Raw genomic sequence first — 12,389 nt, 5'->3', positions numbered from 1 at the left:
GTAATCTTGTGTTCTTAGGTGTTACTCAGTCTCTTAACATAGATAAAATCACTGCTTAATGATATAATTGAAAATTGGGGAGACCGAGGTCACCTCTGGTTCTATGATCTTGAAGGTTCTTTAATTTAATTCTGGCCTTCTTTTTGGACCATGTAAATTTCCGGATTTCCCTGTGCAAGTTATTAAAGAAGGTTTTGTTCAGACTTATTGGTGCAACTTGGAAGAGATATAAGAATCTTGTTAAAATATTGGATTTTATAGCGAATACTTTCCCCATCAGGAATAGTTTCAATTTGGACCATCTTACCAGGTCTTTTCGGATATCTTTAAGTAATTTATTGAAGTTATCTTTTTTTATGGTACTGCAATTTGAGGTTATCCATACGCCCAAATATTTAACTTTTTTTGGCTATTTTTATATTAATCAGTTCTTCCAATACTCTATTTTGTTTTTGAGTCATGTTTTTAGTTAGAATCTGGGTCTTCCTCTTATTAATTTTTAAACATGTTACTTCTCCAAATTTATAAATTTCATTTAATAAGATCGGTGCAGTTCCTATTGGATCTTGTACAATGAAAACAACATCGTCTGCAAACGCTTGTAGCTTAAATTGTTCTCTTTTAATTTTGACACCTTGGATTTGATCATTATCTCTTATATTGTTCAAGAATGTTTCAGTAGCCAGAATATAAATCAAAAGTGCTAAGGGGCATCCTTGACACACGTCTTTTGTTATTCGTATTTTTTCAGTGCTATCGTTATTAACAAGAATTTTAGCAAATTGTTGGGAGTAAATAGCTTTGATTAAGTTAAGAAAAATTTCCCCAAAGTCCATATGATCGATTTGAGTTATAAAATATTGCCATTGCAAACTATCGAATGCTTTCCTTAAATCCATAAATATTAGAGCTGCTGGTTTATCACTATATTTATCATAGTATTTGAGAGTATTTAATATTATTCTTGTGTTAGTGGCTATGTTTCTCGAGGGCAGAAATCCATTTTGGTCTGGATGGATGGTGGTGTTTAAAATTTTCTTTAAACGGTCTGCGATTATTGAAGTAAAAATTTTATAATCTGTATTAAGTAATGATATGGGTCTGTAATTTTTGAGCTATTCTCTGTTCTGATTGTCTTTCAGAATTAGTGTTCTATAAGCTTCCGACCTAGAATTAGGAAGTTTAGCACGTAGGAGTGCGTCATTGTAGATATCTAGCATTGTAAGTTCAAATATATCTAGATGCTGTTTATAGAATTCAGTGGGAATTCAGTCAGGGCCAGGAGTGTTATTGTTTTTTTGCTTTGCAATTGCAGTTTTCAATTCTGTAATAGTAATTACATTGTTTAACATGTGTCTTTGTTCATCATTTATTACTGTTTTTTCATTTTGTTCTAAGTAGTTTAATATCAATTCTTCGTCCATTTTTTCTGTGTTATATAATTCTTGATAGAAGCCTTGAATTATTTGTTTTTTTGTCGCTGTTACTTGATTTCAGATGTCCAAAGTTATCATATAAAACCTCAATATTTTTATCTGATTTTTGATGTGCCAGTTTAAGGGCCAACCATCAACCCGGTTTGAATTGCAAAAACATGGAAGTCCTCGAAACCCCACCTCTGAACATCCATGTTTTTGCGATGCTGCAATTTCACTGAGGCTCCCCTTGCTGGGAAACCCCACCTCCGGACTTCCGTTGCCAGCGAAGCACCCATAAATTCAATAGATGAAGTACCGGTAATCCCAATAAGTAAATCTGGTTTAACTTCAAGTATATGTAGAATAGTTTAAGTATATTTAAGAGCATTTAATTAATCAAACAGTTAACTAATTGGTCTGTTGTTGGTATTATTAAGTAAGAAATCCAAAGGAAGGTCCAATTGATATAATTAATATCATCTGAGTATCCAAAGATAAAATCACATAAGTCTGCGAAGTAGTTCAGACATCAACAAGAAAAAGGAGAAATCAACAAATCCACAGGTTCGAGGGGTAGGAAAAATGGTATAAAATAAGACAAAAGATGAGGATTGAGAGTCAAAGGGTAAGCAAAGCAGGGGGTATGCAGGGGAGTTCCGGTTGTTATAAAATCAATGAGGGCTGATTGATTCCATTCAAGCTGTTCAGTCTAACGCATGTTGTAGTCCAAATGACGACAGCAATCGTAAGCAAACTCCTTTCTCCTACCTTCAACACATTCTAAAGTCTTTCTCCCTTTGTAGTCAATGTCCAACAATCCTTATTTCTGATGTTATAAGTTCTAAAGCCAGAGTCCAGTGAAAAATGTATTGTAGATTATTTTACATCTATTCCGGCTATTTATTGCACAGTCATTGCTGCCATGTTTCTCAAAAAGAAAAAAATCGCAGTTACCACCTTCTAGTCAATTGCAATGTTGGAGAAATTCAGACCACAAAGGGGATACTTTCTATACTTTCTATTCCAAAATACCACTCACGATCTCTCAAAATAACGATCCCAAAGAATGCTCCATCGCTACTGCGACTTCCACAAATCAATCAGGAACGCCACACTTCCGGATCCAAAGACAGATCTCTTTGAGTGATGATCAGGAGGGGTTCCCTGCTTCCTGACGGGCCCGCCGGCCACCCCCGGGTGCGCTTGAGTTTCCTCTTCAAAACCATGGGCTCTACGGGTCTGCAGTCGCCTGAATCAGCAATCGTGGCACTCAAAACGCCGAAACTGCCACAAGAGGGAGCTAGAGTCCATTGCTTTTATCTCTGGAGATTTTCTCTGTTTCTCTTTATATGGCTACTCATTGTATATGGCTTCTCACTGTTGGATATGCTCTGCAATGTGTCTGTAATATCTCTGCATTGTAGTCATGTATTATAGTTAAAATGTTTTTAGGCTTGATATCTTTATTTACTTATTATGACAAAGACAACTGATAAGAAAGGCTATGTACCTGGTAATATTTGGATTATTATTCTGACGTATTATGTGTATGACTTTAGACTATTTATCTGAATATGTTATTTCTCAAAGTAAACATTAATTCAAGTTCGTATATCTGTGTGTGGCTGAGTAGTTATTCACAACTAATCTGAATCTAAAGGTTTCTGTTTGTGCACAACCTTGATAAACTAGGATTACTCTGCTCAAACATTAACACTTTGTATTATAAAGGAACAGTGTTTCATTTATGTCATGACCACTTCTTAATATTTCTATTTTCCCCACCGCACAAACTTAAATGCTGTATGCTACGTTCATTGTTATACTTTAAATAGTAGAACTCAGCATCATATTTAGAAATTTTTCTATAATGGGCCTAGCTTAACTCTGTTTAGTCCTTGTTTTGAATAATTCTGAAACAATTTCTGGTAATGTAAGGGCATTTGTAGAATGCTGTACTACTCTGTGCTTTTGGAGTTTCTTGCTCTTAGAATAGACCACTAGCATTTGTATGTTGCTATTAATAGCATTATGTAAACAATAGTTATAAAATTATAGGAAGAACCAAGAGCAAGATATGTATAATACATGCATAGAACTAAGCAGAAATTTAGGCTCTTGATTCTAGTGCTCAACTAGAAATTAGTTGCTCAATTAGAAGCAGAAACAAGTGTATTAACTTGTTTCTAAAAATATTGAGATACATGGAATATTCAAGTTGATATCGTTGGAATAGAAATAGTTGTTGTACTTACATTATTTTAAGAAACAGACCAGATCAGATGTTTTTAAATATAACAACTTCATTTTCTCTTGTTTGGTTATGTGAAATTTGGAAGATTTTATCATTTTTACTGTAAAGATTTCTTTAACTTTACTTATTAGGTGAAGTAGTTAAAGGCAGTGATGTCTCGGTATCATTTCCTGTCCGGAATCTAAGCAACCTCCATGGGACAGTTACTACAGTAATACATGGTACGTTTGGTTTATAATATTGTTATTTGGGAGGCTGAAGATACATGTTGCTTAAATTTTTTAAACATGTATCTTATATATAGATCCACTAAGTGGCACTGTTGTTTAGGGGGAAAATATGCATCTTCCTTGCATAAGAATCCAGAGCAGCCTGTTAAGAAAATAGGAGAAAATATAATCTTATAATGAAACCAAATGTGCTTTTAAAAAGAAATATTAAAAATAATCAGCATTTTAAAACTAAGGAATTGGAATAAATTATTTAAAAATCTGGAACTTTGGTTATTATTTAATAAACACGGAGGTGAAAAGCTCTTATTTGGGTCACAACATCCAGACAATTGCAAGTTCCATGGTATTTAGGGAAGTAGTTTTTTAAAATATTTGACTCCTAAGCCATTTAGGACTTTGTAAATTAATAATGGATGGGATAATTAATATTGGATGGGATAATTCTCAAACAACAGCCTAATGTTTCAGGACTGGTGTGATAGCTCATTTAATACTTACCGGTATGCATCTTGCTTTTACAACCTGCATTCTTCGAGGGTATGTGTTCTCAAATTAGGAATCCAAAAATAGAAACCCCTTGAAATTGAAAAAACATTCCTGAAGAAGGCAATAGCAAATCATTTTGCTAGGAAAAATACAAATATGTGTATGTGAAATCACAAGGGATTGAACTCAGAATTGCACAAACATATAGTTCCTATTCTTGATATGTTGCTAAGTCTGCTCATTTTGCTTATAGCAAATCTTTTTCATGTGAAAGGTCCGTCTTTCACATACAAAAATCTGAAGGATAATTCTGCAAATTAAATTATTATTAAAGTGTCATTCTGTTGTGCAAAATATACCCCTTCATTCGAGAGATTATTTCCATGTAACAAAATATTTTGGTACCGTAGCTAAATGTTCCATTAAAGGAAAATAAACTAATAAATCAAAGGTGTAGGCTAAATAATTATAAATGTTCTTTATTGGAGGACACAGTACTTAAACTAGCAAAAGCGCACTTTTTCACTTCTACTGTGGATAGTATTTGTGGGATAAGGTTGATAACTTTGATTCAAAATAAAGTATATGAATTTAAACTGTCATAGCTAGAAAATTCAGGTTACAGATCCTCAGCTGGATTACAAACACCTGTTTTATAGAAAATCATATTACAATTTTGATTTTCATTTTGTTTAAAGCATATCACTAGTTATCAGAGGAGGTCTAGGGATTGTAATCTCAAGGTATCTGGATGAGAGGTGAGGGAGTTGGGTTTTGGATGTGATATGTGGAGGATACCATTTCATTCTCTGTTTGAAACCATAGAATAAATAATATCATCTGCATGGTTTGGGGTGTTATTGTTATATTTATTGATTTCACTTAGATTGATAGCTTCTCCATTTTTTTTAATAGAATAAAATATAATTGTTATTGGCCAAGTGTGATTGAATACACAGGGAATTTTCTTGGGGCATACGTTCTCAGTCTACACCGTTTACTTCTAACGAAGGGCAATGTCAAAAAGCAGAGTCATTTCCCTGCCAACAAAAGTGTGTGTAGTTAAGGCTACGATTTTCCCAGTTGCAATGTATGGCTGTGAAAGTTGGGCCATAAGGAAGACTGAGTGCCAAAGAATTGAGGCCTTTGAACTATGGTACTAGAGAAGACTCCTGCGAATCCTGTAGACTGCAGGGCTATCAAACCAGTCCTAGAAGAGATCAACCCTGACTGCTCTCTAGAAGGCCAGATCCTGAAGATGAAACTGAAATACTTTGGCCACTTAATGAAAATAAAGGATTCACTGGATAAGAGCATAATGCTGGAAATGGTTGAGGGCAAAAAAAGAATGGGACGACAGAATGAGGTGGATGGATGGAGTCACTGAAGAAGTTGGTGTGAGTTAAATGGACTCTGGGGGATGGTAGAAGACAGGAAAGACTGGAGGAACTTTGTCCATAGGGGTCGCGAAGGGTCAGACATGACTTCACAACTAACAACAAAAATTGACTGGGTTTTCTTAGTGCAGATATGTTTTAATGTACAAGTTCTTCTTTGTTGCTTAATTTGTGACTAAATATATGTTGTAAATAGCTCTATACGTCCTGCATGTCCCTTGCAATAGCATTCTGTACTATATCAATAAATGTGTTTTGATATCATAAAATTCATGATATGCAAATCTGCTTCTGAAAATCACTCTTCAGTTAATGAGCATGAGGAGGAGGAGGAAGAAGATTGACTCCTCTCTATTTTCTTTGCAGGGCAAAGTTCAAAAAATGGGAGTCCGTCTCCAAGCATTGAAAGTTTTTCTGGAGGACGTGAAACCACCGGATCTCCTCCTTTGTCTGCAACCAAAAAGGAATCTTTTTTCAGTACAATTTCCCATTCTCGTTCTCAAAGCAGAAATATGAGCAAAAAAGAATCTGTAAGTGTCTGTTCCTTAAGAAATACATTTCACTAATTCAAGTTGCCTTGTTTATATTGGTTCACATTTTTACTCCGGACTTTTAAAAACCCTCATATTTCTTAACAGAAACTATTAATATAAAAGCTTAATATAATTGTTGCATTTTCTGGAGTATACATTTTTTGACATTTCTTATTCTACTTAAATAAAGGCAACCTCATTTTTCCTTCAAATAGCTTAGAAGACAACCTGGAAAGCAACTGGCAGCAGTTGCAGCTTTTAAGATAGAGATAGATGAAGGACTTGCCATCAGGTCTTCACATTCTAAGCCAACAATATTTCTCAACAATTCCCAAAGATCACTGTATAAATAATACATACATTGATATGATACAATCTTAATGTTATCAGACTATGCATGATTGAAATGAGATCATCTTCCTTTTAGTAATTCCTTCAATATGCAGAAAGGATTCTGTCACCTGTAAATTCAAAATGTACTTCAAATGCAATAAAGTAGATTTAATAATGAATTTAATTGTATTTGATCAGATATGGCATAATATGCTATAAATTTATTTTGGAGAAAATACTTTGAAAGTTTCATTGGCACCGTTTTTAATAGTAAACAAGCTTGAGTTTAAATTAATGCTATCACTTCTCTATCAGTTAGCCAACCTTTACCTAGCATTATATCTCATTACATGCTGTTTGTCATTTAGTCAGATTGAATTAATTATGAACAATTAAAATTTAAAAATAGTGTGGTATGATTAGATAGTATACGTTTAATCTTTACAGAAATACCTCAGTTAAATTCTTGTATATAATTACAGAATTATTATTCACTTTCTTACAAGGATTTCCAGAATCTGACTTTTCTTTTGCTTTTTTCATTTCATTTTTCTTTCCTTTTTATTCAGATCTCACTACTGAGTATGTTTCTTTGTCCTCTATCCTCCCCCCTAAACACATATACCAAGTTCCTTTAGCTTTCTAACTTTCTTATGAAAATGTAATCAGTAAGCCTGTTACTTCAAGTATATTGAGGCTACCTTTTTTTAATATATTCTATTTCCTGGCTACATGAGGAGAGGGGGGGGGTGTCTTTCATCTTGTAATATGCTATTTTTTCCTCTTCTTCAGTTTTCTCCATCACAGTACAAACTCACTTTCAACAAGAGCAGCCTGGCCACCCAAATTAATAGATATTTCTGATTTTTATTTATTCATTTCGTTATTTCTTTATTTTATTGAATTTATAACACACCCCTCTTTGAGGACTCGGGGCTGTTTACAACATGTAAAAACAATACAATTCTAAAATCCAACTAATAATTAAACAAACTAGTCTAAAACCCCAATTTAATTTAAAAACAGTCATTCCAATCCACCAATTTGCTTTCTCCATGCTGAGTTCTTCTTCCTTTAGCCTTCTTAGAGTAGGAAATACAGTACGTGCAACTCTATTACTTGTGCAGCTGGCTGGAATATAGCGAAAAACTAGAAAGTTCACATATCAATATTATCTTCAGAAGTCTTGATATAATTAGGTTTTTTTTTTTAAAAACCAAAAATGTCTCTCCCTGTTTCCTGAATTCCTGTATTTTTTTTCACTTTCTGTCCTTTTGTTTTTAGTTTTTCAGTCAGCCATAATTGACTACACTATAGTTCTGCTTCATCATATTGATCATTATAGTTTTAGAATCAACTAAGGTACTAATACTATGATGGCGAATTTATGGCACGCAGGCAGCGGTAGACTAGGAACCAAAATGCTAAATTACGCTTGCCGCCGTGGCTCATAAGTTCTTGTGGGACCAGTGCAACTTTGCTGCTGCACCTGTGGAGGTAGAAAAATTGCGCACGGAGCCACAGGTAAAACCTCGCTGAAACACGAGCGCAATTTTGTTACCTCCACAGGTGCAGCAGCAAAATCACGGTGGTCCTGCAAGAACTTACGAACTGCAGCAGCGAGCACAATTTAGTGTTCTGGCTCATAGCCCACCACTGCACGTGGGCCACAGGTGGCATGCAGAGACATACCAGAGGGCATGTGACACTTTGCCACTTAGCCCCATGCCTGGGTTAGGAGCTCGGCAGTGGCAACTCGGTGGGTAGCCTGCCAGAAAAGCGCCACCGCCCACCTTGTGGTGAAGAGGCTCGGCATTGCTGCCCAGCCACCTTGCGCCTAAAGCTGTGATTGTGCATGGGCAGGCAAGGGTTGGGGGGCGTGCAATCTGGGCAGACAGTGGCAATTATCTGGAGGGCTGTCCACTAAGTTTCCACTGCCGAGCTCCCACCCAGGCACGGAGCTCTGGCGGGACACCGGTAGGGTGCCCACTTTTGCGCGGCAGGCTTACCAGGAGAGGCCACCCAAGCGCAGCTCCAAAGAGGCTCGGCATGGCTACGCAGGCACCCTGTGTCCATGACTGTAAATCTGCATGGGCAGGCGGGGGCTAGGGGGTGCAAGCTGGGCAGTCGGCGGCTTGCTTGGCATCTTGTTTTTTGCAATCCTAACTATCTATTGAAGTATGTATCTTCCTCTTTGGTTGCTGTGCCAAACCAGACAGTTACAGAGATAGAAATAACAAACTCCATAATTCCTCTGAAGAACTGTATCAAGCAGAGCCTTGACCTGTATCAGCAGAATCTTTTCATGTGCTTGTTTGAAATTTCTTGGAGAAATAGTATAATTTGGAGCTAAACCAAAGGTGCTTTTTCAAAAGGCAATTAGATTTTCTTTGGGGGGGGTTTAAGACATTTTGCATCATCCAAGAAGCTTCTTTGGTTCTGGAAGAAGTTGGGGGTAAAAATAATGTTTCTTTCAAAGCAAAATGGAAGGGTTTTGTTTTCGTTTTTTAAATCCTTCTCTTTCAAATCCAACATATCTTGTTCATCAGTTTTCATTCTGTCCGCAACAGATGGCTGTTCTGTTTTCTCTGCCTGGTGTTCTCCTTTTTTAACAGCACTCACAAAATGAATTCCTTGTACTGCCTTATCTGAAGCTTTTATTACTAGATATTTTTTTAATGTATTGTCACAAGCTTTTCTGTAGCCAAACTTTAAACTTTTCTGCTTCCATTTTCATCTTAGTCATTTTTGCCTTTCTTGATAGTTTCTTCTAAAGGCTTATTTTTTTATATTGTCTTTCTACACTTCTTTCTACAGCTTTTTCAGGTATTAATGTTATTTCTTCAATGCTATATCAGCTACTGCTCTGCAGTGTTAGTAAATCTTCTGCTACCTTTGGCTTCATCTCTATAATATATATTTTTTCTCAGACACAGCTCTTCCTGTGGAAGATTATGAATGATATAAGTGATTTCCAAATGAATTTGTCTTTGTTTATTATGTGTTTATTGCTATGTACTAATAGACTTGCATATCAAGATACAGGATTTTATTTATTTTTTTAACTTTTATTATCTAATAAATCACTAAAGCCAGTGAACATAACATTCTCCTTTCTTCTGTTTTCCTCACAACAACGCTGCGAGGTGGGTTGGACTAAGTGAATGACTAGTCCAAAGTCACTTAATTGGCTGTCATACCTAAAACAAGACTAGGGCTCACAGGCTCCTGGTTTCTAGGCCAGCTTCTCCCTGCAATGATATTTACTAATAGTCTGTCTCAAATAGCTTTTTTTATTCTCTCCAATTCATTTATACTCTGACATGGAGTAAATTAAAATATTTATTTCCGAGCCTTTTTTACCATAATAAGTAGGAACTTTTTAATCCACCAGTTTTTAATTTACAACAGACATGAAGGAACCTCAATCTACCATTCCAAAATATTTCTCATTACCATAAATCACTGCACCTCTTAGCTTATTCTTTAACTTGTTACATTTACCGTATTTTTCGGTGTACAGTGATCCCCCGCTCGTTGCGAGGGTTCCGTTCCAGGACCCCCCGCAACGAGCGGGTTTTCGCGAAGTAGCGCTGCGGAAGTAAAAACACCATCTGCGCATGTGCAGATGGTGTTTTTACTCCCGCAGCGCTAGCGAGGAGCCGAAGATTGGGGTTCCTGTTTTAAAACGTCGCCGCCGGCATGGGCGGCTTGCCAGCACCCCCCCCCCCCGGACCCCCAACCCGGGTTTGGGGGACTGCTAGGAAGCCGCCCATGCCGGCGACGACGTTTTAAAACAGCCGCGCGGCTTTCCAATGAGTCCCGTAGACAAACGTCAAACTTCCGCGTTTGTCTTCGGGACTCATTGGAAAGCCGCGCGGCTGTTTTAAAACGTCGCCGCCGGCATGGGCGGCTTGCCAGCACCCCCCCCCCGAACCCGGGTGAGCAGCGAGCGAACGGCAGGTGGCCGGGCGAAGGGCGGGCGAGCGGCGAAGGGCGGGCGAGCGGGTGCTGGGGAGGGCTTCTCGCTCTCCCACCAGCAAGAGGGGGAGCGAACGGCGTGGGCAGGCTGCGGACAAGCTGTTCGCTCGGGCCGCTTCCCAGCTGAGTACTCAGCTGGGAAGCGGCCCGAGCGAACGGCGTGGGCAGGAGAAGGGCGCGCGAGCCGCGGGCGCGCGGGCAGGCAGGCTGCGGACAAGCCGTTCGCTCGGGCCGCTTCCCAGCTGAGTACTCAGCTGGGAAGCGGCCCGAGCGAAGCGGCAGCAGCAAGGAGTTTGCGTGGGCGGTGGGGAAACTCCTCGCTGATGCCCGCCAAGAGGGGGAAGACCTAGGGAAGCCGCCCAGCAGCTGATCTGCCCGGCGCCATCTACGCATGCGTGCCCATAGAAAAAAAGGGCACGCATGCGCAGATGGTGTTTTGACTTCCGGGTTCAAAAATCGCAAATTAGCCTGTTCGCAATGGTCGGGGACGCAATAACCGGGGGATCACTGTACAAGACGCACCTAGATTTTAGAGGAGGAAAACAAGGGAAAAAGTATTCTGAACCAAATGGTGTAATATTATATTGTTTAGTAAAATACCAGTGTAGCAGAATACTTTTTACAACCATGTATACTTTTTAAAACCATGTACAGTTTTTACAAACTTCAAACTTGACAGTTTCAAGGACTTCAACTCCCAGAATTCCTCCACCAATCATGCTACCGTGTTTCCCCGATAGTAAGGCAGTGTCTTACTATCTTTTTACCCCCAAAAGCCCCACTGTGTCTTACTTTGGGGGTATGTGTTATATTGTCCTGGGCACCGGGGCCGGCTCGTCTTCGGGCTTCGGCCCGGGCGAGGCCTCTTCTCCTCCGGGCGGGCGGCGTTAGGCGGCGTTGCGCGGCAGGCGCGGCTGCCCGTCGGGCCCGGCCTCCATCCCTCCTGCGCCGTGGCGGGGCCGGTCCGCGATGCGCGTCCTGGGGGCGCCCGGCTGGCCGGCTCCGGAGGCTGCGGCTCTTCCCGCTGCTGCCCAACGCCGAGGATGCCCCGCGCCCAGCCCGGCTACGGCAGCAGGCAGGCAGGCAGCCCCAGGCGCGGCGGGGAGAGCAAAGGCGGCTTCGGCCCGGGTGAGGCCTCTTCTCCTCCGGGCAGGCGGTGTTAGGCGGCGTTGCGCGGCAGGCGCGGCTGCCCGGAGGAGAAGAGGCCTCGCCCGGGCCGAAGCCGCCTTTGGTCTCCCCGCCGCGCCTGGGGCTGCCTGCTCTCCCCGCCGGGCTGGGCCGAAGCCGCCTTTGGTCTCCCCGCCGCGCCTGGGGCTGCCTGCCTGCTGCCGTAGCCGGGCTGGGCGCGGGGCATCCTCGGCGTTAGGCAGCAGGCAGGCAGGCAGCCCCAGGCGCGGCGGGGAGAGCAAAGGCGGCTTCGGCCCGAGCGAGGCGTCTTCTCCTCCGGGCGGGCGGCGTTAGGCGGCGTTGCGTGGCAGGCGCGGCTGCCCAGAGGAGAAGAGGCCTCGCCCGGGCCGAAGCCGCCTTTGCTCTCCCCGCCGCGCCTCGGGCTGCCTGCCTGCCTGCTGCCCAACGCCGAGGATGCCCCGCGCCCAGCCCGGCTACGGCAGCAGGCAGGCAGGCAGCCCCAGGCGCGGCGGGGAGACCAAAGGCGGCTTCGGCCTGGGCGAGGCCTCTTCTCCTCCGGGCGGGCGGCGTTAGGCGGCGTTGCGCGGCTGGCCTCCATCCCTCCTGCGCCGCGGCGGGGCCGGTCT

At 41.1% G+C, this 12,389-nt stretch overlaps 1 protein-coding gene across 4 annotated transcripts in view; it reads left to right on the top strand.

Annotated features, from left to right (window-relative positions):
- TBC1D5 (TBC1 domain family member 5) overlaps window positions 1-12,389 on the top strand; it is a 584,043-nt gene that overhangs the window by 539,742 nt on the left and 31,912 nt on the right. For all 4 annotated transcript variants that reach the window (XM_070727730.1, XM_070727732.1, XM_070727729.1 and 1 more), the window contains 2 exons: window positions 3,804-3,893; window positions 6,155-6,318. In XM_070727730.1, the coding sequence (XP_070583831.1) occupies window positions 3,804-3,893; window positions 6,155-6,318 (254 nt within the window). The remainder of the gene's footprint in view (window positions 1-3,803; window positions 3,894-6,154; window positions 6,319-12,389) is intronic.

This window comes from Erythrolamprus reginae, chromosome Z, assembly GCF_031021105.1.
Source record: "Erythrolamprus reginae isolate rEryReg1 chromosome Z, rEryReg1.hap1, whole genome shotgun sequence".
Taxonomy (NCBI): Eukaryota; Metazoa; Chordata; class Lepidosauria; order Squamata; family Dipsadidae; genus Erythrolamprus; species Erythrolamprus reginae.
The sequence above is the reverse complement of the archived record's forward strand: the minus strand, read 5'-3'. Positions and strand labels throughout refer to the sequence as shown.